Consider the following 26,660-nt stretch of genomic DNA (forward strand, 5'->3'; position numbering starts at 1 on the left):
CAAAGGCGAAAATCATATCTGGCCAAAACTGCCTCGCAACTTTCCATGAACACAGTCAGTGAAGCAGAGGATTAAATGTTCCTGCCCATTTTATCTAGTCCCCAAGATTCCTTGTCCTGCAAAGTGAATAAAAAGGATTATCTCTCAATCTACCCAAGGCCACAAAACCATCAAATCACACCGGACATGAAATCCCGAGGAGTCTGACAGAGCTCGACTCCACGGGGAATTACGTTTCCTTTAAGCCCTTTGAGTCCTTGCTTCTGGAGGGTGACGCTCCCTAATAATAGTTCTAAATCTGATATTTTAGGAGATTTTTTTTTTCTTCTGAGCCAGTAAGAACTAATCAAAATGAGGGAGAGTCATTAAGGGGACGGAAAGTTAACGGGGCTGAAAGAGACAAACTGATAAGTGGATTAAGTAAATCTCTTCTGCTTTTTGCTCTTCCTTAATGTCAGATTTTAAGGCAGTTCAAGACATGGATTAAACTCTACAAATGAATCGAGAACCTTCAGTCACGCATTACCCAGTACATCATTTGTCAGAGAGTATGGCCTTTAGAAAATAGAGCAACCCTATATAATGCTCCGCGATGGGTCAGAGGTGAGGGACGGCTAGAAAGGAGAATAGCAATATAGAGAAAGGATGGTTAATTCAGACATATACAAAGTCAAAGAGTTAGTTGGAAAACAAGAGGATAATGGGAGAGGGCTGAAGGATTTATAAACACCAAGGAACACGTAAGAGTTCATAATAGATTTTAAAAAAAGAGTAAAATACAAAAAGAGAAATAGGGATAAAATGAAAAAGGACTACAAGGACCTGGAAAAAGAAATTATGGAACAATGACTAGAAAAATAAAATGTCCTGAACGGCACATGTTTAATTACTGATGACACTGTGTACATGATGGAATAAAAAGGAATAGAAAATATAACTGGCTGGCCAACTAAATGAGAGTAAATGAGAGTAAGGGAAAAATGAGAAGAAAAGTAAATGGATGTGCAATCTTATTTAACAGATATAGTCCATATTTAAATTAGACTGCTTAAAGAGGTAGGTGTCACAAAGGAGAAAATTTAAAAAAAAATGAAATTAAATTAATAGTACTGCTCCAGTACTTCTTCATGTCCCGAGCTCATTGCCTCTGAGTGCAATTTTGTTACGCATTGGGTGTGTGACAGGCTGCAAGGTTAAGGGATGCTGAAAATCGGGCAGTCTAGCTTTATCACATTGAGAAAAAGGAAAACAAAGAGAACAATAATATGGAAAAGCACAATTAAAGTTTGTGAATGGAGAGAATAGTCATTTAGGGAGAGGTGGAATCTAATTTCTGGAAAAAAGTGAAGGAATGGATTTTACTGTGAGAAGTGATATGAGCCTGAGACATTGAAGAGTATTGCTATCCCCAGCAGTGCTCTTCACTGATTCAATGAAAATACCGCGTTAAGAGATAGAGCGCTAAATGAAATAGAGTATCTATAAGAAACCACATGCATGAATGTTTCGCCAAGATCCAAAGAACTAAACTGATTTAAAAGAGCCAATAAGTGCAGGCACGTGATCCGGCAACAATGTAGTAAATATCTACCGATAATAAAATGTTTTGACTGAATATTCTTGGGTTACTGAGTTTTCCTACTACTTTGGATAAAATGCTCCTAAGGAATTGGGAGACATTCCTCCGACAAGACATTTACCTGTAGAATACCTGGTAGACCTGGTAGAATGTCTAAAGAAAGGATCGTGCACAAGCACACAGTGTTGGTCTGGACGTGCGTGTATTGTAATGCGAGTTTCTCTGGAAGAGAGGCCTTTCAAAAATGTAATCCCCACTCTGCAGGAGAACTGAGTGTTCCTATGTGAATACTCCTTTTTAATGGGTTATTTTTTATATCAAAAAGCCACTTTGGCCACACACTACCTGTGTCACTAGCTTCCATCTATGATAAATAGATCTGCCATTATCTACTGCTAAATTGAAATAGCTTTTACCTACTCTATTCAAGTCAGCCAAGGGTTGAGAAGGAGAGGAAGGGAGGTGTTTAAACCCAAGTAAACTCTGCAGCAATGTACTGAAATGAGAGAGCGCTGTAAGAAATACCAGCAAAAACTTGAAAGAGCAGGTGGGGGCTACCTAGTGTCCTGAAGTATTAATGTGGGCGGACCCAGGGTTAAGATCTGCTAATTCGTAAGGCATTATCATGGAATTAAGACAAACATTGCGATCCTCCTTTGGGGGGGGTTGAGAGCCTTCAAAAATGACCCAAAGCAATTCCCCCAATCCTTTCTAATTCCGTGGTTAGGACACGTACATAGGTGGAGTATGGAGAGAAATCGTAACAGCAAAATCACATCTCATCACGAGAACTGAATTCACAGAAAATGTAATTCCTGAGTAAACATTTTCAGTGAAAGTTATTCACAAGAACAATTTTGAAGCTGAGGAAAAAAAATCAACGTAACATTCTTTCAGAACATCAATATTCATATTGATATCAGTATCCACTTTAAGATATGCATTTCCTCAGTTAGAAAAATCCAAATTTACAAAATGAAAATGCCATAAGCAAGTGCCATGTACTCACCAGCCAGGGTACTTGTATGCCTAAAAGCTCGAACTTGAGAGTCTGATAAACCAGTCAGTAGGGAGATGACTGTATCCATCATATATTCATCGTAAATGATGCTGTACTGACACTGTCGAATCAGGACGCCAATAAATTCACAAAAGTTTGAGCGAAATTTTTTCCACTGAGGACCAGGCATGGTAAGAGGGTAATCACCACTATCCTGAAAGAACAGAAAAACAATATTCATTCATTCATTCAATAGTATTTAATGAGCGCTTACTATGTGCAGAGCACTGTACTAAGCGCTTGGAATGTACAAATCAGTAACAGATAGAGACAGTCCTTGCCCTTTGACGGGCTTACAGTCTGATCGGGGGAGACGGACAGACAAGAACGATGGCAATAAATAGAATCAAGATAGCAATAAATGACACAGAGCACATGGAATATATAAACTTGTTATCTGTACACGTTGCGGACAGGGTACGTGACTATCAACTCTGCTATATCATACTCTCCCAAGTTCTTCAGTAGAGTGCCCAGAAAATGGTAAGCACTCAATAAATACCACTGATTGATCCGATCCAGGACTCCATCAAAAAAAAATCATTCAGGGTTCCGGTTATGTGTGCCCTTATTTAAAATGAAGAGGGAAGGATTACGTTACCTTACTTACTAACGGTAATTTTCCTTAGTTGAGATACACCAAGAAGGAGACTACCAATCTAAAGGGTTTGGTCAATTTTGGTCAACCACTATCGATGTATAAAATTTGTGAAATAGAGAAACGCTTCTGAAGAAAGGTCCTAGCTTCACAACTTCTATTTGTTTAATTAGACTAGAATAAGCCTGAAGACTCAGGGACCAGGAGAAGATCGTAACAAAAGAAAAACCGCCCTGGGTTGGAGAACACCCTGGATTTCCTTTCGCTGAGTAGCTCTAACTCATCATCACTCTGCCCCAATTCCACTGTGGCCTCCAGCATGCATTTCTGGCTGAGATTAACGATGCCCCAAATAATTCCTTATTACCTACTTAGAGAAACAACATGGCTTAGGAGTCAGATGACTTGGTTTCTAATCCTGGCTCTGCCACTTGACTTCTGTGTGACCTTGGGCCAGTCATTTAACTTCCCTGTGCCTCAGTTACTTCAGCTCTAAAACGGGGTTTAAGACTGTGAGTCCCATGTGGGACACTGATAACTGTGTCCAACCTGATTTGCTTGTATCTAACCCAGTGCCATAGTACAGTGTCCGGCACATAGTAAGCACTTAACAAATACCATAGTTAATATTATTATCACTCCTTCCTATGGGACTGTGTCCAACCTGACTACCTTTCATTCAATAGTATTTTTTTTCAATAGTATTTATTGAGCGCTTACTATGTGCAGAGCACCGTACTAAGCGCTTGGAATGAACAAGTCGGCAACAGATAGAGACGGTCCCTGCCCTTTGACGGGCTTACGGTCTAATCGGGGGAGACGGACAGACGAGAACGATGGCAATAAATACAGTCGAGGGGAAGAACATCTCGTAAAAACAATGGCGACTAAATAGAATCGAGGCCATGTACAATTCATTAACAAAATAAATAGGGTAAAGAAAATATATACAGTGGAGCGGACGAGTACGGTGCCGAGGGGACGGGAAGGGAGAGGGGGAGGAGCGGAGGGAATTGGGGGGAAAAGAGGGTTAAGCTACGGAGAGGTGAAGGCGGGGCGGTAGAGGGAGTAGAGGGAGAAGGGGGGCTCAGTCTGGGAAGGCCTCTCGGAGGAGGTGAGTTTTAAGTAGGGTTTCGAAGAGGGGAAGAGAATCAGTTTGGCGGAGGTGAGGAGGGAGGGTGTTCCGGGACCGCGGGAGGACGCGGCCCGGGGGCCGACGGCGGGACGGGCGAGACCGAGGGACGGCGAGGAGGTGGGCGGCGGAGGAGCGCAGCGTGCGGGGTGGGCGGTAGAAAGAGAGAAGGGAGGAGAGGTAGGAAGGGGCGAGGTGATGGACAGCCTCGAAGCCTAGAGAGAGGAGTTTCTGTTTGGAGCGGAGGTCGATAGGCGACCACCGGAGTTGTTTAAGAAGGGGAGTGACATGCCCAGATCGTTTCTGCGGGAAGATGAGCCGGGCGGCGGAGTGAAGAATAGACCGGAGCGGGGCGAGAGAGGAGGAAGGGAGGTCAGAGAGAAGGCCGACACGGTAGTCTAGCCGGGACTAGCAGTAAGGTAGCCGTTTGGGTGGAGAGGAAAGGGCGGATCCACCCCAGCATTTAGGACAGGGCTGAGAAATCATCTGTATTTACTGAGTGCTTAGTGTGGGCAGAACACACACGGTAAGCGCTTAACATGTATCAAAATGCTGGATTTTGGTATGCTCCAAGATTCTCACCAAAATGCAGAAAAAGTCAAAAGGAGGCTGGAGGAAGATTTTGCATATGTTACAGGGAGGAAGAAGGGCAACAATCAATTAATGAACCACATTTACTGAGCCCCTGCTGAGTCCTAGAACTGTACTAAATGCTTGGGAGAAAACCACAGTAGCAAGAAGCAAGTATCAAGAAGCAGCGTGGCTTAGTGGAAAGAGCACGGGCTTGGGAGTCGAAGGACACGGGTTCTAATTCAGGCTCCGCTACTTGTCTGCTGTATGACCTCTGGCAAGCCACTTAACTTCTCTGGGCCTCAGTGACCTAATCTGTAAAATGGGGATTAAGACTGTGAGTCCCATGTGGGACAACCTGATTACCCTGTATCCACCCTAACATTTAGAACAGTGTTTGCACATAGTAAGCCCTTAAATTGCAAAGCAGCATGGCCTAGTGGATAGAGCATAGGTCTGGGAGAGGTCACGGGTTCTAATTCTGACTCCTCCACTAGTCTGTGTGACATCGGGCAAGTCACTTCACTTCTCTGGGCCTCAGTTCCCTCATTTATAAAATGGGGATCGAGAGTGTGAGTTCCATGTGGGACAGGGTCTGTTTCCAACCCAATTTGCTTGTATCCACCCCAGCGCTTAGTACAGAGCCTGGCACAAAGTAAGTAAGTGCTTCGTAAATACCCGAATTATTATTATTATTACCACCACATTAATTCAGTCACTTATCTGGGCCTGCCTTGATTACGCTATCAGCCTCCTTGCTAACCTCCCTGCCTCCTGTCTCTACCCACTCCAGGCCATACTACGCTCTTCTGCCCGGATCATTTTTCATGTTTCCCCACTCCTCCAGACCCTCCAGTGGTTGTCCATCCACCTCTGCATCAAGCAGACACTCCTCACCATCAGCTTTAAAACACTCAATCACCTTTTCCCCCTCCCACCTCATTTTGCAGCTCTCTTACAATCCAACCTGCACACCTCCCTCGCCCCTCTAACGCTAACCTTCGCACTGTACCTCGATCTCTTTATCTCGCCGCCGACCTCTCGCCCACGTCCTGACTCTGGCCTGGAACGCTATTCCTCCTCACACCGACGGAGAGTTGCTCTCCCCACCTTCGAAGCCTTATTGAAGGCTCATCTCCTCCAAGAGGCCTTCCCTGACTAAACCCCCCCAATCCTCTTCTCCCACTCCCTTCTGCATCACCCTGATTTAAAAAAATGAATAAATAAATTGTGGTATTTATTAAGCGCTTACTATGTGCAAAGCACTGTTCTAAGCGCTGGGGGATACAAGGTGATCAGGTTGTCCCACGTGGGGCTCACAGTTTTCTTTTTTTAATCCCCATTTGACAGATGAGGTAACTGAGGCACAGAGAAGTTAAGTGACTTGCCCAAGGTCACACAGCTGACTAGCAGCGGAGCCGGGATTAGAACCCGTGACCTCTGACTCCCAAGCCCGTGCTCTTTCCACTGAGCCATGCTACTTCTCCAAACCCTTTATTTAACCCCTTTATTCACTCCCTTCCATCAGCCCCATAGCACTTAACGTACATATCCATAACCTGTTCATTCATATTAATGTCCATCTCGTCTTCTAGACCATAATAATAATATTGGTATTTGTTAAGCGCTTACTACATGCAGAGCACCGTTCTAAGCGCTGGGAAAGATACAGGGTAATCAGGTCGTTCCCACGTGAGGCTCACAGTTAATCTCCATTTTACAGATGAGGTAACTGAGGCACAGAGAAGTGACTTGCCCACAGTCACACAGCTGACAAGTGGCAGAGCCGGGATTCGAACCCATGACCTCTGACTCCGAAGCCCAGGCTCCTTCCACTGAGCCACGCTGCTTCGCTCGTTGTGAGCAGAGAATGCGTCAGTTATATTGTACTCTCCCAAGTGCTTAGCACAGTGTCTTGCTTTCAGTAAACACCCAGTGAATACGACTGATAATACTAATAATAATGATGTTGGTATTTGGTAAGCGCTTACTATGTGCAGAGCACTGTTCTAAGCGCTGGGGTAAATACAGGGTAATGAGATTGTCCCACGTGAGGCTCACAGTCTTCATGCCCATTTTACAGATGAGGTAACTGAGGCACAGAGAAGTGAAGTGACTTGCCCACTGTTAGGCAGCTGACAAGTGGCAGAGCCGGGATTCAAACCCATGACCTCTGACTCCCAAGCCCGGGCTCTTTCCAATGAGCCCGCGATCATTTCCCATCCAATTAAACACTCACCTCTCAATGAATCGCATTTCCTGAGCACTAATTGTACGGACAGCCCTGAACTATACACTTGGGAGAATACATTACAGTAGTGGAGGAGACAGAAATTAAAATCAAGTCTGCTAGTGGAAGCAGCAGCGTGTCAGGATATTCATTCATTCATTCAATAGTATTTATTGAGCGCTTACTATGTGCAGAGCACTGTACTAAGCGCTTGGAATGGACAATTCGGCAACAGATAGAGCCCAATGCCGGGCTCACAGTCTAATCGGGGGAGACAGACAGCAGAGCAAAACAGAGCGAAACGAAAACAAGACAACATTATCAAGATAAATAGAATCAAGGGGATGTACACCTCATTAACAAAATAAATAGGGGAATAACATGTACTTAAGTGCTATGGGGCTGGAGTTGGGTGAGGAACAGAGTGCTTAGAGTGTATTCATTCATTCATTCAATTGTATTTACTGAGCACTTACTGGGTGCAGAGCACTGTACTAAGCGCTTGGGAAGTACAACACAGCAGATAAGCAGAGACAATCCCTGCCAACTACGGGCTCACGGTCTAGACGGGGGAGGCTCAGCGCACAGATAATGTGGAGGCAGGTCAAATAGGGTGCAGAAGACGACACGGAGGAAATGTGATTTTGGCAGCGCTGTGAAGCTGGGGAGATTGGTGATCTGGGCGGGATATGAAGGCGGCAGGAGTTTCAGGACAGATGGGCGACATGAGCAAGGGGTTGACCGCAAAACAGATGAGATCAAAGATCAGTTAGTACGTTGACTGCGGAAGTGAAGTCCGTGGTCTGGGTTACAGTGGGAGGAGGAGTACAGGGCTTGATATGAAGTTAGATTGTTCCTGTCTGCCCGTCTCCCCCGATTAGACTGTAAGCCCGTCAAAGGGCAGGGATGGTCTCCGTTACCGATTTGTACATTCCAAGCGCTCAGTGCAGTGCTCTGCACACAGTAAGCGCTCAATAAATACTACTGAATGAATGAATGGATAATATCACAATTATTAATTTAAGTTAGCAGTGCAACTAGTCGATTGAAAGGCAACACCCAACCTAGCCAGGTAGTTGGATGTCTACAAACTCCTAGAGGTCAAGGAAACTAGACAGACCTACTGGACAAAGAATCCCAGCAACCAACAGCAACGTAAACAGCTAATGAGGACTTTTCCACCACACCATCTATCAGGCAGGAAGTGAGATTGGGATACGGCCGGGGTGACCCAACCCAAACTACTTTAATGGAAATAACCCCAGAAGACAATGCCATGGAGGAAAGCCAAAATGCTACATATTTTGCAGGCCTTTAAAGGAGCTGTATCCAAACGAACACGTTACGCACACCAACCTGACAACATGGATGATAATAATGGCATTTGTTAAGCGCTTACTATGTGCAAAGCACCGTTCTAAGCGCTGGATGACCCCAGTACGCCTTTGTTTCACACCGGATAACTAGGGATATGTTCGTTATCACCCAAGGACTTTACTCATCAATGAAGGAGCTATGTGAGCCTCTACCCAAAACCACATCCCTGCCCAAGAGCAGAGATCATCATCGTCATCGATATTTATAATAATGATATTTGTTAGGGGTTTACTACGTGCCAAACACTCTTCTAAGCGCTGGGGCAGATACAAGGTAATCAGGTCGTCCTCCGAGGGGCTCCAAATCTTAAAATGGGGACCCCATTTTACAGATGAGGTAACTGAAGCACAGAGAAGTGAAGAGACTTGCCCAAAGTCACACAGCTACCAAGTGGCAGAGCCGGGATTAGAACCTACAACCTCTGACTCCCAAGCCCGTGCTCTTTCCACTAAGCCACACACTGCTTAGTATCAAGCACTGTATTAAGCACTTGGGAAAGCACTGAAACGAAAAGTGAAATGTTTCCACAATTAGCTTACATTCTCCCCATCTACATATTAAGCTTGTTGGGGGCATGGAATTATGTCTTTTATATTGTTGTGATGTACTCTTCCAACCACTCAGTACAGTGTCCTGCCCACAGTAAGCGCTCAATAAATAAGATTGACTGATTATTATTTCTGTTGAAAAATGATCGAGGAGGCAGAAATATTTTCATTACCCTATTTATTATGTTAATGAAATGTACATCACCTTGATTCTATTTATTTGCTATTGTTTCAATGAGATGTTCATCCCCTCGATTCTATTTATTGCTATTGTTCTCGTCTGTCCGTCTCCCCCGATTATTCCGTAAGCCCGTCAAAGGGCAGGGACTGTCTCTATCTTTTACCGATTTGTACATTCCGAGCGCTAAGTACAGGGCTCTGCACATAGTAAGCGCTCAATACATACTACTGAATGAATGAATGAAAGTACGGACCAGAGTGGGGAGAGACAGGAGACAGGGAGGTCAACGGGGAAGCTGACGCAGCAAGTAAACGAATGAATGTACAGCTGAATAAAAATATATACCCAACTGAACGAATGTACCGTTGAATAAAGGTATACATCAACCGCTGAGGCCAGGTGAAAAGACATTGATAAGTGTTGGCTTTCCCTCTCAGGGTTGCATCTGGAGAGTTTCCAGTAGTCTACCAGTCTTGACTATTCATTCAATAGTATTTATTGAGCGCTTACTATGTGCAGAGCACTATACTAAGCGCTTGGAATGTACAGGTCGGCAACAGACAGAGACAGTCCCTGCCCTCTGACGGGCTTACGGTCTAATCGGGGGAGACGGGCAGACAAGAACAATGGCAATAAACAGAGTCGAGGGGAAGAACATCTCGTAAAAACAATGGCAAATAAATAGAATCAGGATGATGTACATCTCATTAAACAAAATAAACAAAATAAAGAGGGTGATGAAGATATATACAGTCGAGCGGAGGTGGTCAGCTTGAAGTAGGGATTTGAAGAGGGGAAGAGTAGTCAAACAGTCTCGACTACGGGAGGGAGAGTCAGGCAGAGGCCTGTCCATTCCACTCCTAGCTTGGCCGGTGGCTAGCGAGCGGAAGGCTATCGGCTACAAGGCAAAACTCAACTGTGCCGGGCAGCAGGGCCACGGGAGAGAGTCGAGGGCGGAGACTCAAGTTGACTGCGCGGAAAGAGGCAGTGGTAAACCGCTTCCGGAGTTTGACCGAGAAAACCCTATGGATCCACTACCTGAACGATTGCAGATGGATGTGGGGTGTTTTGGAAGAGATAATAATAATGCTGGTATTCGTTAAGCGCTTACTATGTGCCGAGCACCATTCTAAGCGCTGGAGTAGACAGACACAGGGGAATCAGGTTGTTCCACGTGAGGCTCACAGTTAATCCCCATTTTACAGATGAGGTAACTGAGGCACAGAGAAGTGAAGTGACCTGCCCACAGGCACACAGCTGACGAGTGGCAGAGCCGGGATTCAAACCCATGACCTCTGACTCCAAAGCCCGTGCTCTTTCCACTGAGCCACGCTACTTCTCTACGCCAAGCAGTGTGCTAAGAGCTCGGGTAGGTACAAGATAATTAGATAAGACCCGGTTCTTGCCCCACAGGGGGCTCACGGTCAAAATCGGAGGGAGAATTGGGTACTGAATCCCCATCTTACAGATGAGGAAACTGAGGCCCAGGGAAGTGAAGTGACTTGTCCGAAGTCACATATCGGACAAGTGGCGAAGCCGTGATTAGAGAGCAGGTCCTCTGACTCCGAGCCCGGGTTCTTTCCACCGGGCCACGATGCCTCCTCACATCTGGCCCCCATAGGTAGATCCAGGCGGGAAGTGCTAGATTAGGGAGTTCCGAGCTCAACAGGAGACCAGTTAGGAGCTCCAAAACCATGGTATTTGTTAAATTGTTAATTTGTTAACAGTTCTTACTATGTGCCAAGCACTGTTCTAACCACTGGGGTAGATACAAGCTAATCAGGTTGGACACAGCCCCTGTCCCACAAGGGGCTCACAGTCTTAATCCCCATTTTACAGATGAGATAATGAGGCAATTTAGGTTCAGACGAGTGAAGTGACTTGCCCAAGGTTGAACAGTAGACAAGTGGCGGAGCCCGGATTAGAACCCAGGTCCTTCTAATAATAATACTAGCCATAATGTTTGTAAACGCTTACTTTGCGCCAGGCACTGTACTAAGCGGTGGGGTGGATACTAGCAGATTGAGTTGGACACGGTCCCTGGCCCAGGTGGGGCTCACGGTCTCGCTCCCCATTTTACAGATGAGGTAACCGAGGCACAGAGAAGTGAGATGACTTGCCCAAGGTCACACAGCAGACAGGTGGCGGAGCTGGGATTAGAACCCGGGTCCTTTTGACTCCCAGGCCCTTTCTTTAACCACTAGTCCATGCTGCCTCTGTAAAAGCCTCCTCGACGGGGTGGGTGGTAGTCCCCACGGCCGTCAGTCATTCATTCGCTCATATTTATTGAGCGCTTACTATGTGCAGAGCACTGTACTAAGCCCTTGGAATGCAAAATTCGGCAACAGATGGAGACATTCCGGGCTCGGTGGAAAGAGCACAGGCTTGGGAGTCAGAGGTTATGGGTTCAAATCCCGACTCTGCCACTTGTCAGCTCTGTGACTGCGGGCAAGTCACTTAACTTCTCTGTGCCTCAGTTACCTCATCTGGAAAATGGCGATGAAGACCGTGAGCCTCACGTGGGACAACCTGATGACCCTGTATCTCCCCCAGAGCTTAGAACAGTGCTCTGCACATAGTAAGCGCTTAACAAATGCCAATATTATCATCAGGCCCGGCCTGTCCCTCGGGGCTGGCAGGAGGCAGAAACCTGCCCTCCCCTACTCGCTTACTACGGTCCTCGGCACACCGCGAGTGCTCAATACATATTAAGCAGCGTGGCTCACTGGCAAGAGCATGGGCTTGGGAGGCAGAGATCATGGGTTCGAATCCCGGCTCTGCCACTTCTCAGTTGTGTGACTGTGGGCAACTCACAACTTCTCTGTGCCTCAGTTCCCTCATCTGTAAAATGGGGATTAAGACTGTGAGCCTCATGTGGGACAACTGGATTACCCTGCATCTCCCCCAGCGCTTAGAACAGTGCTCTGCACATAGTAAGCGCTTAACAAATACCAACATTATTATACTGCTGGTTCACACACTGATCTCCTGAATTCAGGAAAAGTTCTGAGGCAGACCCAACAGACCGAGGCAAAGGCAGAGACTTGGAGCCAACTTTTAGGGAGTTTATTTCCACAGTCCAAGTCCTGAAAATCTCCCAGCAAGAAGCCCACCTGGTGCTCAGATACTTGCTGCTGTTCCTCAATGAATTAATTACGGTATTTGTTAAGCGCTTACTATGTGCCAGGCACTGTACTAAGCGCTGGAGTAGATACAAGCAGATCAGGTTGGACACAGTCCCTGTTCCACGTGGGGCTCACAATCTCAATCCCCATTTTGCAGATGAGGGAACTGAGTCAAAGAGAAGTTAAGTGACTCGCTCAAGGTCCCACAGCAGACAAGTGGCGGATCCAGGATTCGAACCTATAATCTCTGACCCGCCCCCCCTCCCCCCCCCCTCCCCAGGCCTGTGCTCTATCTGCCACACTGTGCTGCTTTTTGAATGAACACTGAATAAACACCACAAGATTTCAAAGGTGCTACTGCATCTCCTCCCTTTCCCTTGCCGGCGAGATTCGAGGCAGGATCCTTCTGTACGGATAGATTCATTTAATCGTATTTAGCACGCGCTGCCTGAGCCACCGCGAGGCAGTCTTTCCATCCAAATGCGGTCCAGCAAGACGCGGGTTTCACAGCACGACAGATGCGAGAGAAGCGCAGGGATTAGCACAAAGTCCTCCCCACTACGATACCTTCATGGGCCTCACGGAAGAAGCATCTGACGCCGTTGCTGGACCTGGGCCCTAGGAAGCACTAAGCAAATGGAGATGCCTGACAAGTTTGCAAGTGACCCAGATTTTGTTTTTATTCCCCCAGAGGGAAATGGACAAACTGAAATTTCCCATGGGTGGATTAAAATGCTATAAAATAGTAATCGTAGAAAGCAAATTTCAGAAGGATAGTTTTGCCTTTGATTCTGGAGAAAGTACACACAATGGACCGTATACCTGCTTTCAACTTTTTTGGTAGCTAGACAAATTTTATTCTTCCAGTAGCCAACATTTAAGGACTTACTGTTCGGTAATGTATATATACACACTTACATATCTCCTCAAAGCCTTTCAAAAAGAATACACTTGCTCAGGAGTGCAAATGCATCCCGAAGAATATCTTTAAAAGAGGAAAAAAAATTAATCCCGCATGTACTGGATTCTGAAAACCTGCCGCTACTTATTGATCTTATTATGAAAAAGACAATACAGTTACGAAGAAATGTGAAAATACCTATTTTGGGGGCAGAGAGTAACATCACTCCCATCCCCCTTTATTGCCTCATAATAATAATAATAATAATGATAATTATGGTATTTGTTAAGCGCTTACTATGTGCCAAGTACTGTTCTAGGTGGTGGGGTAGATTCAGTTGCATATATTGAGCGTTTACTGTGTGCAGAGCACTGTACTAAGCGCTTGGATACGAGGTAATCAGGTTGTCCCTCGAGGGACTCATAGTCTTAATCCCCATTTTACAGATGAGGTAACTGAGGCACAGAGAAGTTAAGTGGCTTGCCCCAAGTCACACAGCAGATCAGTGGCGGAGCCGGGATGAGAACCCACGTCCTCTGACTCCCAAGCCTGGGCTCTTTCCACTAAGCCACGCTGCTTCTCAATACGTTAATGTTAATTCCTCTCCAGTCTCCATTCCACTCTTACTACAAATTCTAGTCGGATGTCCTTACCTTCCCCAACATTGTTCAAATATACTCTTTCTGTAGTTCCACTGGGGGAAAAGACCTTGTTCATGTTACTACTTCCTGGTTATTATTATAACTGTAGTTTTTATTAAGAATAATGAGGGTGGCATTCGTTTAAATAAGGGTGGTATTTGTTAAGCGCTTACTATGTGCAGAGCACTGTTCTAAGCGCTGGGGTAAATACAGGGTGATCAGGTCATCCCACGTGAGGCTCACAGTTAATCCCCATTTTACAGATGAGGTAACTGAGGCACAGAGAAGTTGACTGACTTGCCCACAGTCACATAACTGACAAGTGGCGGAGCCAGGATTTGAACCCATGACCTCTGACCGTCAAGACCAGGCTCTTTCCACTGAGCCATGCTGCTTCTCTATAATAACTGTAGTATCTCTTCGGTGATTACTAAGTGATTACTTAAGTGATTCGAGAGAAGCAGCGTGGCTCAGTGGAAAGAGCCCGGGCTTTGGAGTCGGAGGTCATGGGTTCGAGTCCCGGCTCTGCCACTTGCCAGCCGTGTGACTGTGGGCAGGTCACTTAACTTCTCTGGGCCTCAGTTCCCTCATCTGTAAAATGGGGATGAAGACTGTGAGCCCCACGTGGGACAACGTGATTCCCCTGTGTCCACCCCAGCCCTTAGAACAGTGCTCGGCACATAGTAGGCGCTTTACAAATACAAACATTATCATTACTATGTGCCAAGCACTGTACTAGGCGCTGAGTGGATTAGAGGACAAGTAGATGGGATGCAGTCCCTGTTCCACATGGGGCTTACAGTCTATGGGAGAAGGAGAATAATAATAGTAATAATAATGATGGCATTTGTAAGCGCTTACTATCTGTTACTATCTGTTAAGCGCTGGGGGAGGGGGATACAAGGTGATCAGGTTGTCCCATGTAGGGCTCACAGTCTTAATCCCCATTTTACAGATGAGGTAACTTAGGGCCAGAGAAGTCAAGTGACTTGCCCAAAGTCACACAGCTGACAAGTGGGGGAGCCGGGATTAGAACCCATGACATCTGCCTCCCAAGCCCGGGCTCTTTCCACTGAGCCAGGTATAACACCTTATATTGTACTCTCCCAAGCGCGGAGTACGTGCTTCGCACACAGTAAGCTCTCAATAAGTACAACTGAATGAATGAACTTCCATTTTACCAATGAAGAAACTGAGACACAAGTGGAGTGAAGTAAGTTCACACAGCAGCAGGCATCTGGTGGAGCTGGAATTAGAATCCGAGTCCCCTGAATCCCAGGCCCGTGCTAGGTCAAGCTGTTTCTTCTCCTGATTACCCAAATTCACTTCCCTCAACTCCTGACCTTCCCCTTTGCCAATCTTTCCAAAAGGTTGCTGGCAAAGGAATATTTCTTCTCCAGCCTGTGACTGTACTTTCATTTCTTATTCATTCATTCATTCGTATTTATCGAGCACTAACTGTGTGCAGAGCGCTTGGAAAGTACAATTCGGCAACAGATAGAGACAATCCCTACCCAACAACGGGCTCACAGTCTAGAAGCGGGGAGACAGACAAAACAAGTAGACAATAGCATCAATATAAATAGAATTATAGATGTATACACACATCATTAATAAAATAAATAGAATAATGAACATGTACATATATACATAAAAGCTGTGGGGCAGGGAGGGGAGTAGAGCAGAGGGAAGGAATAGGGGCGATGGGGAGGGGAGGAGGAGCAGAGGAAAAGGGGGGCTCAGTCCGGGAAGGCCTCCTGGAGGAGGTGAGCTTTCAAATTTCTCCACCGGCTCGCTACCTCTTTCCCATTACAGACTTGTCAGCTCATGCCCACTATACCCTTGCTTGCATCGATTCTCAGCTACCTTGTTCCCTTCCCTGTAACTTACTAATTCTATCCTGTTTTTGTTGTGTTTTAATGGCATTTTTAGAGCGCTTACTACGTGCCGGGCACCTTATTCAGCTTATTCAGGGATACAAGCTTAATCAGGTTGGACACAGCCCTGTCTCACACAGGGCTTCGAGTCTTACTCCCCAGATGAGATAAGTAAGGCACAGAGAGGTGAAGTGACCTGCCCAAGGTCACACAGCAGACAGATGGCGGAACTGGGAGGAGAACGCAGTTGCTTCTGGCTCCCAGGCCCGTGCTCCCTCCCCTCTTCCGATCCCACTACCGGTTCTCTTCATATTCACTTCTCTATAATCCAAAACAAAATTCTCTTCCTATTTATTAACACCAGATCTTTGGCTTGATTGATCTACAATCAGAGTCAGAACAAATCCAGATTAAGCCAATGACGTGAAAGCCCTATCCTAATTGAAGATATTACCGTTCCTAACGCTAGCGCTTCTAGGACTAAACTGTAAGGCCCGCTCACGACAGAGTAGTTAAAAATAGTAAGATACGGTCAACTCCTTATTGTCCAGTTCCCTGGGAAGTTTGGAAAATGGGAAGATGCCTCTTGTGATGAAGGTCGGGGGTTGTCTGGCTCTAGCCTGTCCCTGCTCCCTCTGCTCGGAGGTCACAGGGTCGGGCAACCCAGGACAGTTCGACTCCGACTCAAGGCCACTCCAATGATAATGAGACGACGACAACCATCTGCGGTACGTGTGAAGCGCTGACTCTGTGCGCCGAGCACCGTACTAAGCGCTGGGGGTGATACAAGATGCCCTCTCAGGATCGCACCTGGAGAGTTTCCTGTACTCTATCGGTCTCGACTATGGGAGGGACTCCAAGAGGCCTTCCTACCTTGGCCGATGGTTAGCGAGTGGAAGTTCTCACTCTAGGCTTCAAGGCTGTCCATCACCTTGCCCCCTTCTACCCCTCCTCCCTTCTCTCTTTCTACCGCCCACCCCGCACGCTCCGCTCCTCTGCCGCCCACCTCCTCGCCCTCCCCCGTTCTCGCCCATCCCGCCGCCGACCCCTGGGCCACGTCCTCCCTCCTCACCTCCGCCACACTAATTCTCTCCCCCTCTTCAAATCCCTACTTAAAGCTCACCTCCTCCAAGAGGCCTTCCCAGACTGAGCTCCCCTTTTCTCTCTGCTCCCTCTACCCCCCCTTCACCTCTCCGCAGCTAAACCCTCTTCTCCCCCTCCACCTTCCCTCCGCTCCTCCCCCTCTCCCGTCCCCTCCCCTCAGCACTGTACTCGTCCGTTCGACTGTATATATCTTCATCACCCTATTTATTTTGTTTAATGAGATGTACATCGCCCTGATTCTATTTATTTGCTATTGTTTTAATGAGATGTCCTTCCCTTTGACTCTATTTATTGCCACTGTTCTTGTCCGTCTCCCCCGATTAGACCGTAAGCCCGTCAGAGGGCAGGGACCGTCTCTATCTGTTGCCGATTTGTCCATTCCAAGCGCTCAGTACAGTGCTCTGCACATAGTAAGCGCTCAATGAATACTATTGAATGAATGAATGAAAGGCCATCTGCTGCAAGTCAAAACTCCCCCGTGTTGGGCAGCAGCGGCACGGGAGAGAGTCGAGGGCGGAGACTCAAGGTTAGTATGTGGAAGGAGGCAAGTGGTAAACCATTTCCGGATTGTGACCAAGAACACTCTATGGATCCACTACCGGAGCGACTGCAGATGGAGATGGGGCGTACTGGGAGAGATGTGTCCACGGCGTCGCTATGGGTCACGGACGACTTGACAGCATAAGACGAAATACAAGATGACCAGGTCCCACATGGAGCTCACGGTCTAAGTACGAGGGAGACCAGGGATTGACTCCGAACTGGGCAGATGAGATGCAATGTTTTTAGTCTTGGGGAGAAGGCTGGACACGGGGAAGCTTGGCCCCTCACCACCAACCCCACCCCACTATGGGACTCACAGTGGGAAGGGAATAGATCAATGCACAGTTTACTGCTCCTGCACATTTCCACTGTCAGTTTTCCAAGAGCCATTTGTTTGGACGCTGGGATACTGTACCTCATCAAATTCTTCCGTCATTTTTCGGATGATTTCTGCATTTTGCATGTTCCTGAACATCTCGATTCTTACAGTACCTAAAGGACAGATAACAATTTGAGGTTAAAAAAACCCACCGCGATGGATCTATATCGATATTCAACTTAACATGAACGTTTATAACCAGGCTGAAATCTGGTCAAGGTCTTAAAACGTTGGTACAGACGTTGGTTTGGATGCTCTGAGAACCTCAAAGCGTTTTACAGATTCAACAATCCTCAAAATACCCCCTTGAAATGGTAAGCATGGAAAGTAATTCTTCAAAATGTAAATTCACAAGAAAGGAACCACCTCTTCAACCTTCACATCAATTTACATCTAAACCGTTTAAGACTGCTTTTTTCTCCAAATTTAAGGATCTTGGGGAATGGAAATCCTACATTCTCCTTGGTATTCTGTTCTAGATTCAAAGGCCTAGCAATACAGTTCTTTCTTTTTCTTTAAATAGCACTTGTTGAGCATTTATTATGTGTCAAGCCCTAGGGTAGATGCAGGGTTAACAGATTGGATGGTTCCTGTCCCACATGGGGCTCCCAGTCTAAGTATTCATTTAATTCATTCAGTTGTATTTATTTAGTGCTTACTGTGTGCGAAGCACTGTACTAAGTAGGAGGGAGTGGGATTTAATCCCCATTTTACAGTTGAGGAAACTGAGGTTGTGTGTCTTGTCCAAGTTCACACAGCAAGCAACTGACGGAGCAGGATTAGAACCCATGCCAGTCAGTCAATCCTATTTATTGAGCGCTTACTGTGTTCAGAGCACTCTATTAAGCACTTGGGAGACTACAATATAACAATATGACAGGCACATTCCATGACCACAACGAGTTTGCAGTCCAGAGGAGGAGACAGATTAATATAAATACATGAAACTACAGATATGTAAATAAGTGTTGTGGGGCTAGGATGCGGGATGAATAAAGGGAGCAAATCAGGATGATGGAGAAAGGAGAGGGAGAAGAGGAAAGAAGGGCTAAGTCAGGGAAGGCCTCTTGGAGGAGATGCGTCTTCAGTAAGGCTTTGAAGAAGGGAAGAGTCATTGTCTGTCGGACACGAGGGCGTTCCAAGCCAGAGGTGCAGTGAGGTTAGCATTAGAGGAGCGACGTGTGCGGGCTGGGTTTTAGGAGAGTAGCAACGTGAGGTAGGAGGGGGCGAGGTGACTGAGAGAGGTCTTCCGTCTCCCTGGCCCATGCTCTTTCTATCAGACCACGCTGCTTCCTTTGCTGAGCTATAAAAATATCCCCCCTAAGTTTAATGCTACGGTGACCGGTTGAACTGAAACTTCTTCTTAAAAAAAAAATAAAATCTCGACATCCTTAAAAATGGTAGTTTTGATCATCATTGCTTGCCCCCATTCAACTCTTTTTTTAAATGGAATTTCTTAAACACTTACTTTATGCCAAGCACTGGGGCAGATTCAAGCTAATCACACTGGACAGAGTCCTTGTCCCATATGGGGTTAACAGCCTTAATTCCCATTTTACAGATGAGGTGAGACACAGAGACGTGAAGTGATTCCCCAAAGTCACCCAGCAGACAAGCGGCAGAGCAGTGACTAGAACTCAGATCCTCCTGACTCCCAAGCCCGTGCCCTATCCACTAGGCCACACTGCTTCTCTTCCGGACTCCCCACTAATCAATGATATAACTGTACTAGGTGCTTGGTAGAGTACAATACGACAGATCTGGTCGACAACTTCCCTGCCCACAACGAGCTGACAGTCTAGAAATAATAACAGTCTTGATCATCTACTAAATGTCACGCACGATGCTAACACCTGGGAAAATACCACATAAGCACAAGACAAGCTCTCTGTGTACAAGGAGTTTATAATCTACAGGGGAGAGAGAAATGAAAAGATTTACAAACAGTGAAACTGAATGCTCAATTGAAATAAAGATATTGCAATAGTCGATGGAAGTATACATACATATGGCCCCGACGAGCTGAAGGTGGGTGGAAGAGGTGGTTATGGGGTTGACATAACACAGCGTGTGGATAATTAGTTGGGGAAGGCAAATGGGGGGGGGGTGAATCAGTCAGTCAGTCAACTGTGTTTGTTTTGTTGTCGGTCTCCCCGGGTTAGACTGTGAGCCCGTCGTTGGGCGGGGATTCTCTCTGTCCGTTGCCAAATTGTCCCTTCCAAGCGCTTAGTACTGTGCTCTGCACATAGTATGCACTCAATAAATACGACTGAATGAATGAATACTGAGAGCTTGGGAGGATAAGATATAGGTGGAATTTGAGCAGGGAAGGACAGGATTTGGTTAGGAAGATAATAATAATGTTGGTATTTGCTAATAACAATAATAATAATGTTGGTATTTGTTCAGCACTTACTGTGTGCCGAGCACCGTTCTAAGCGCTGGGGTAGACACAGGGGAATCAGGTTGTCCCACGAGGGGCTCACAGTCTTAATCCCCATTTTACAGATGAGGGAACTGAGGCACTGAGAAGTTAAGTGACTTGCCCGAAGTCAGACAGATGACAAGTGGCCGAGCCGGGATTCGAACCCATGACCTCTGACTCCAAAGCCCGTGCTCTTTCCACTGAGCCACACTGCTTCTGTACTATGTGCAGAGCACTGTTCTAAGCGCTGGGGGAGATACAGGATCATCACGTTGTCCCGTGTGAGGCTCACAGTTAATCCCCATTTTAGAGATGAGGTAACTGAGGCCCAGAGAAGTGAAGTGACCTGCCCACAGTCACACAGCTGACAAGTGGCAGAGCTGGGAGTTGAACCCATGACCTCTGACTCCCGAGCCCGGGCTCTCTCCACTGAGCCACCCTGCTTCTCTTAACAAGGACCATACTAACAATAAAAATTGTGGATATTATCATGATTAGATGAGGATTTCTGTGTTGGACATGTTAAGTTTGAGGTATTGGAGGGCCATCCAAGTAGAACCGTCCTGAAGGCGGGAGGAAATGTGAGAGTGCAGAGAGGGAAAGAGATCAGGGTGGGAGGTGTAAATTTGGGAATGATCCTCAGAGGCGGCAGCTGAAGCCATGGGAGCAAATGAGTTCTCCAAGGGATTGAGAATGAGAGGCCAGAGAGAGGGGAGGAGAGAATCAGGAGAGGACAGCGTCAGTCAAGCCGATGTTGGGTAACGTCTCCAAGAGAAGGGGGAGGTCGGCGGTGTCGAAGGCAGCTGAGAGGCCGAAGAGGATTAAGATGGAGTAGAGGCTGTTGGATTTGGCAAGGAGATCGTCTGTGACCTTTGAGAAGACGGTTTTTTTGGAGAAGGGGACAGAAGCCAGGTTGGAGGGGGTCAAGGAGAGAATCGGAGAAGTGGAACTCGAGAGAGAGCGGATACGGACAACTCGCTCCGGGAATTTGGAGAGGAATGGTAGGAGGGCGATGGGGCGATGATTGGAGGGAGCTGTGGGGTCAAGGGAGGGCTTTTTTAGAACAGGGGATACAAGAGCACGTTGGAAAGCAGTGGAGAAGAAGCCGGTGGAGAGCCAACAGGTGAAGACGGCGGTCAGGGAGGGGAGAAGGGAGGGAGCAAGTGCTCTGATAAGGTGCGGAGGGATGGAGTCGGACGTGCAGGTAAAGGGGATGGATTTTGAGGGAAGGCAGGAGATGTCCATTAGAGATATTGATGGGAAAGTTGAAGAAGGGGCAGGAGGAAGGAGGGACTGGAGAAAAGCAGTGACGGTTTTAGGGAGATCATCCCAGGTGGCTTCGATTTTCTCAATAAAGTTGGTGGCCGGGTCACCAGGAGACAAGGAAGATCCCAAGGTTGTAGGCTTCAGTTACAGGGTGGATGGTGGCCGGGTCAACTGAGAAGGACAAGCTGGGAGGAGGGGAGGATTCTGGAAGGAAGATAAGAAGTTCAGTTTGGCTTCGAGGTGCCTCCGGCCAATCAGAGATGATGTCCGTGGCAGCTAGCGGAGACACGCACAAGGACAGCGAGTGTGTCTGTTGTTATCCTGAACTCTCCCAAGCGCTTAGTACAGAGCTCTGCGCCCAGTAAGCGCTCAATAAATACAACTGAATGAATGAATCCGAGAGCAGGACTCGACAGAGATTTGGGACTCACCACATAGACAGTGGGAATACAAATGTTGCCCCAGAGAATGACTGCCGAGAATAGGGTCAGTCATTCAACTGTATTTACTGAGCATTTACTATGTGCACAGCACTGTACGAGACGCTTGGGAGAGTACCCTATGGCAGAGGTAGAAGACACGGTCCCTGCCCACAAGGAGCTAACAGTCCAGAAGGGGAGAAAGACATTAATATAATCGAATACATGACGGCTATGTACGTAAGTCCTGTGGGACTGAGGGTGGGGTGGAGAAATGGAATGAATAATAATAATGTTGGTATTTGTTAAGCGCTTACTATGTGCAGAGCACTGTTCTAAGCGCTGGGGGAGACACGGGGGAATCGGGTTGTCCCACATGGGGCTCACAATCTTAAGCCCCATTTTACAGATGAGGTAACTGAGGCCCAGAGAAGTCAAGTGACTCGCCCACAGTCACACAGCTGACAAGTGGCAGAGCTGGGATTCGAACTCATGACCTCTGACTCCAAAGCCCGTGCTCTTTCCACTGAGCCACGCTGCTTCTCTATAAATCCAAGTGCAAGGGTGAGGAGGGGACATGAGAATTGGGGAAGGCCTCTTGGAGGTAATGAGATTTTAATAAGCCTTTGAATAATAATAATAATAATAATTATGAAATTTGTTAAGTGCTTACAATATGCCAAGCACTGTTCTAAGTGCTGGGGTAGAGGCAAGGTAATCAGGTTGTCCCCCATGGGGCTCACAGTCTTAATCCCCATTTTACAGATGAGGTCACTGAGACACAGAGAAGTGAAAAATAATGATGGCATTTGTTAATCACTTACTAGGTGCCAAGCACTGTTCATTCATTCATTCATTCATTCATTCATTCATTCATTCAATCGTATTTATTGAGCGCTTGCTATGTGCAGAGCACTGTACTAAGCACTTGAAATGTACAATTTGGCAACAGATAGAGACAATCTCTGTCCCATGACGGGCTCACAGTCTTAGCACTGGGGTAGATACAAGGTAATCGGGTTGTCTCACGTGGGGCTCCAGGCTTAATCCGTTTTACGGATGAGGAAACTGAGGCCCAGAGAAGTTGTGACTTGCCCAAGGTGACACAGCAGTGAAGTGGCAAAGACGGGATTAGAACCCGTGTCCTCTGACTCCCAGGCCCATGCTCTTTCCACTAAGCCCCGCTGGGGAGGGTGATGTGAAGGAGGAAGGAATTCCAGGCCAGAGGGAGGATGTGGATGAGGGGTCGGCAGCGAGTTCGATGAGATTGAGGGACGATGAGTAGGTTGGCGTTATATGACACTGGCCCATTTACAATGACCACAACTGTAACGGGTCAAGAAGAGCACTGCTAGAGAGGAATAAAATCCAGTCCAGGAGTTTGGACAAGAAAGGGGAGAGAGAGATGGGGCTACGGTTGGAGGGGGCCAGGGAAGGTTTGTTTTTTGTTTTGTTTTGTTTTTTTACTTCTTGGAGTCTTGAACATATTTGAAGATGTAGGGGAGGGAGCCATCATAGACGAAGAGGGCGACGGGAGGAGGAAGGGGCACCAGAGTGAGAGCAAATATTTTCAAGAGTTGAGAATCGGCTCCCATACGCAGCAGATAAAAGGGATAGAGTTGAGAACAGGATCGATTTCTACTGGGACAAGGCCCTAGCTAATCATTTCTTATTCATTTGTTTTAGACTCCTAAGTGCCCCGCCTTGCACGGCATATGCGTACCAAGAGAAGTTTTTCTTTTAAGAATTAAAAAAAAGGCCATGATATATTACAATTCAACATTTATACTCCAGTCCAATGAAATTTTACGCGTAAAGCTTTCAAAAACTAGATGATACACTTAACGTCTTCACGGAAAAGATCGAAGAATCGCTGGCCTTCTGGGCATGGGTTAAGTGTCTGGTTGTTTTTTTTTTAATGATTTTTCCAGTGGAAAGTCGCCTCCCCTCCCCACCCTCCAATCTGCACGGGACTAGATCGTGTTAGGATCGAGACGGTGACAATGTGGAGTTGTACATTGGAGCGCGGAGCCATCAATTCTCCTCTGAAGTCCTGAAAGCCACCCATTCCCCATGACTGACTGGGTGACCCGGTGGCCGCTTTGGGCCGGCGGGACCCCCTAGTCCGCGAAGCAGGGGAACCGCTGGTCAGATGGGACAATCGAGAGTTTCAAACACATTAGAATGCATCTAAGGGGGGGAAAAGAATCCCCACGGATGGAGCTTTTCAGTCAGTCAATCATATTTATCGAGCACTTACTTTGTGCAGAGCACTGTAGGAAACGCTTGGGAGAATAGACTATAATAATAATAATAATAATGATGTTGGTATTTGTTAAGCGCTTACTCTGTGCCGAGCACTGTTCTAAGCGCTGGGGTACATACAGGGAAATCAGGTTGACCCACGTGAGGCTCACAGTCTTCATCCCCATTTTCCAGATGAGGGAACTGAGACACAGAGAAGTGAAGTGACTTGCCCACAGTCACACAGCTGACAAGTGGCAGAGCCAGGATTCGAACCCAAGACCTCTGACTCCAAAGCCCGGGCTCTTTCCACTGAGCCACGCTGCTTCCCTAACAATAAACAATATTATGTTATCCTATAACAATATTTATACTGGGTCCAGCTCTCGAGTCCAACTGGGCTGCATCGAGACCAAAACTATTAGTATAAGAAGCTTTACTCCACTCCTACTACTGAGAAAAATGAGCATTTTGTAGAAGCCCTTCCTCCACTCAGCTTAGTCTATTCAGAACTCACCACGAAGCCCTATTTCATAAGTCAATCATGGATGCGGATTTCCAATTTTGAAATCGAAACCGACGTAGAAACTCTCACTGTGAAACAGTTCCTATTTAATACCCGATTTCGATAAACTCTCCTGTTCTCTGCCATGCGTTTACCGCAGTACTCTACAAACACTGTTGAACGATTAAAAATTAACCACAAAAAACCCCCCCATGTGGCCCAGCTCTGGTGGCGTTAATCGAACCATCCATCTGTCTCCTCTTAAATTGGGATGGCAGTCAGAAAGGGGAGTCATTAGCCATCCATTTTCTTTCTTTAAGGCTGCCCTCAGGTAACTGGGAAGGGGTGGCACTATAACGGTGGCAGGGAGGAGACAGGCAGCTCGCGGCAACCTTGATGTAAATATGCCAAAATAGTTTAAGCCTAGGGCATATGTCGGCCTCCAATCCGGACGACTACATCGAACCATTCTGGGCAGAGCATTTACCATCCATCACTGAAATGCATACAGTATTTCCATCATATGGTTGTGAGCTATAGTGAGATATAATATGAAATGCTCTATCACGTTTCTGCCCGGTGCACAAGTAAGGAATTGACTTGTCTACTGTGTGACCCCGGGCAAGTCACTTCACTGGGCCTCAGTTCCCCCATCTGTAAAACGGGGACGACGACTGGGAAGCCCATCTGCGACGTGGGCTTTGTCCAACCTGTATCTATCCCAGCGCTTAATACAGTGGCCGGTACACAGTAGCACTTTAATAGTCTTAAAAATTTTTTTAATTGCGTATGAATCAGCACTGTCTTGATTAGGGGTGGACAAAACACAGTCTATAAGCTGGATCATAATAATGACAATAATCTTTAGGTGCTTCCTATTTGCCAAGCAGTATACTAAGCACTGGGGGATACAGTGTGATAGCCGGGGGAAGCTCGACAGGGATGAGAATGAGAAAGGGGACAAATTTTCAGTCTTCTAACAACTGTCCCGTTACGGGTTAGGCTTGAAATTGAGACAGAGAGAGAGAGAGAGAGAGAGAGAAAGAGACAGAGTTTGTGTGTATGGCATGTGTGCTCTTAAAGTTTAGTAAAGCTGGCTAAATTCATTCAGTAGTATTTATTGAGCACTTACTAAATGACACAGTTTCCCAAATAACTGACCATTCCTAATCTAGACTCTAGAAAAGAAAGAGAGTTTGTAATAATAATAATAATAATAATGTTGGTATTTGTTAAGCGCTTACTATGTGCAGAGCACTGTTCTAAGCGCTGGGGGAGATACAGGGTCATCAGGTTGTCCCACGTGAGGCTCAGTTAATGCCCATTTTACAGATGAGGTAACTGAGGCCCAGAGAAGTGAAGTGACGTGCCCACAGTCACACAGCTGACGGGGGCAGAGCTGGGATTCGAACCCATGACCTCTGACTCCGAAGCCTGGGCTCTTTCCAACTGAGCCACGTTTGTGTGTACGGCGTGAATGCTCTTAAAGTTTATTAAGACTGGCTAAATGACACGGTTTCCCAAATAACTGACCATTCCTAATCTAGCCTCTAGAAGACAGGTCTTCCAAATACACCCCAGGAGGCTTTTAATATCTGACTCCAAAAGCCACAAGCTGTAAAGTCTTTAATCTTCAAATTGCTAGGAGGTTCACATCCTACACTAAGGCTTTAAGCTTCTTGACCTAACAGCCTGTCCCGGATCCAGGATTCGAACCCCTGATCTCTGACTCCCAAGCCCGGGAGAAGCAGTGTGGCTCGGTGGAAAGAGCCCGGGCTTGGGAGTCAGAGGTCAGGGGTTCGAATCTCGGCTCTGCCACTTGTCAGCTTTGTGACTGTGGGCAAGTCACTTCACTTCTCTGGGCCCCAGTTCCCTCATCTGAAAATGGGGATGAAGACTGTGAGCCTCACGGGGGACAACCCGATGACCCTGTATCTCCCCCAGCGCTTAGAACAG

At 46.7% G+C, this 26,660-nt stretch overlaps 1 protein-coding gene across 2 annotated transcripts in view; it reads right to left on the reverse strand.

Annotated features, from left to right (window-relative positions):
- The window catches only part of STAG1 (stromal antigen 1), a 341,746-nt gene that overhangs the window by 118,784 nt on the left and 196,302 nt on the right, over window positions 1–26,660 (reverse strand). For both annotated transcript variants that reach the window (XM_029059010.2, XM_029059017.2), the window contains exons 6-7: window positions 17,882–17,958; window positions 2,589–2,793 (exon numbers count right to left, since the gene is read on the reverse strand). In XM_029059010.2, the coding sequence (XP_028914843.1) occupies window positions 2,589–2,793; window positions 17,882–17,958 (282 nt within the window). The remainder of the gene's footprint in view (window positions 1–2,588; window positions 2,794–17,881; window positions 17,959–26,660) is intronic.

The sequence above is a fragment of the Ornithorhynchus anatinus genome, chromosome 1 (genome assembly GCF_004115215.2).
Source record: "Ornithorhynchus anatinus isolate Pmale09 chromosome 1, mOrnAna1.pri.v4, whole genome shotgun sequence".
NCBI classification, from domain to species: Eukaryota; Metazoa; Chordata; class Mammalia; order Monotremata; family Ornithorhynchidae; genus Ornithorhynchus; species Ornithorhynchus anatinus.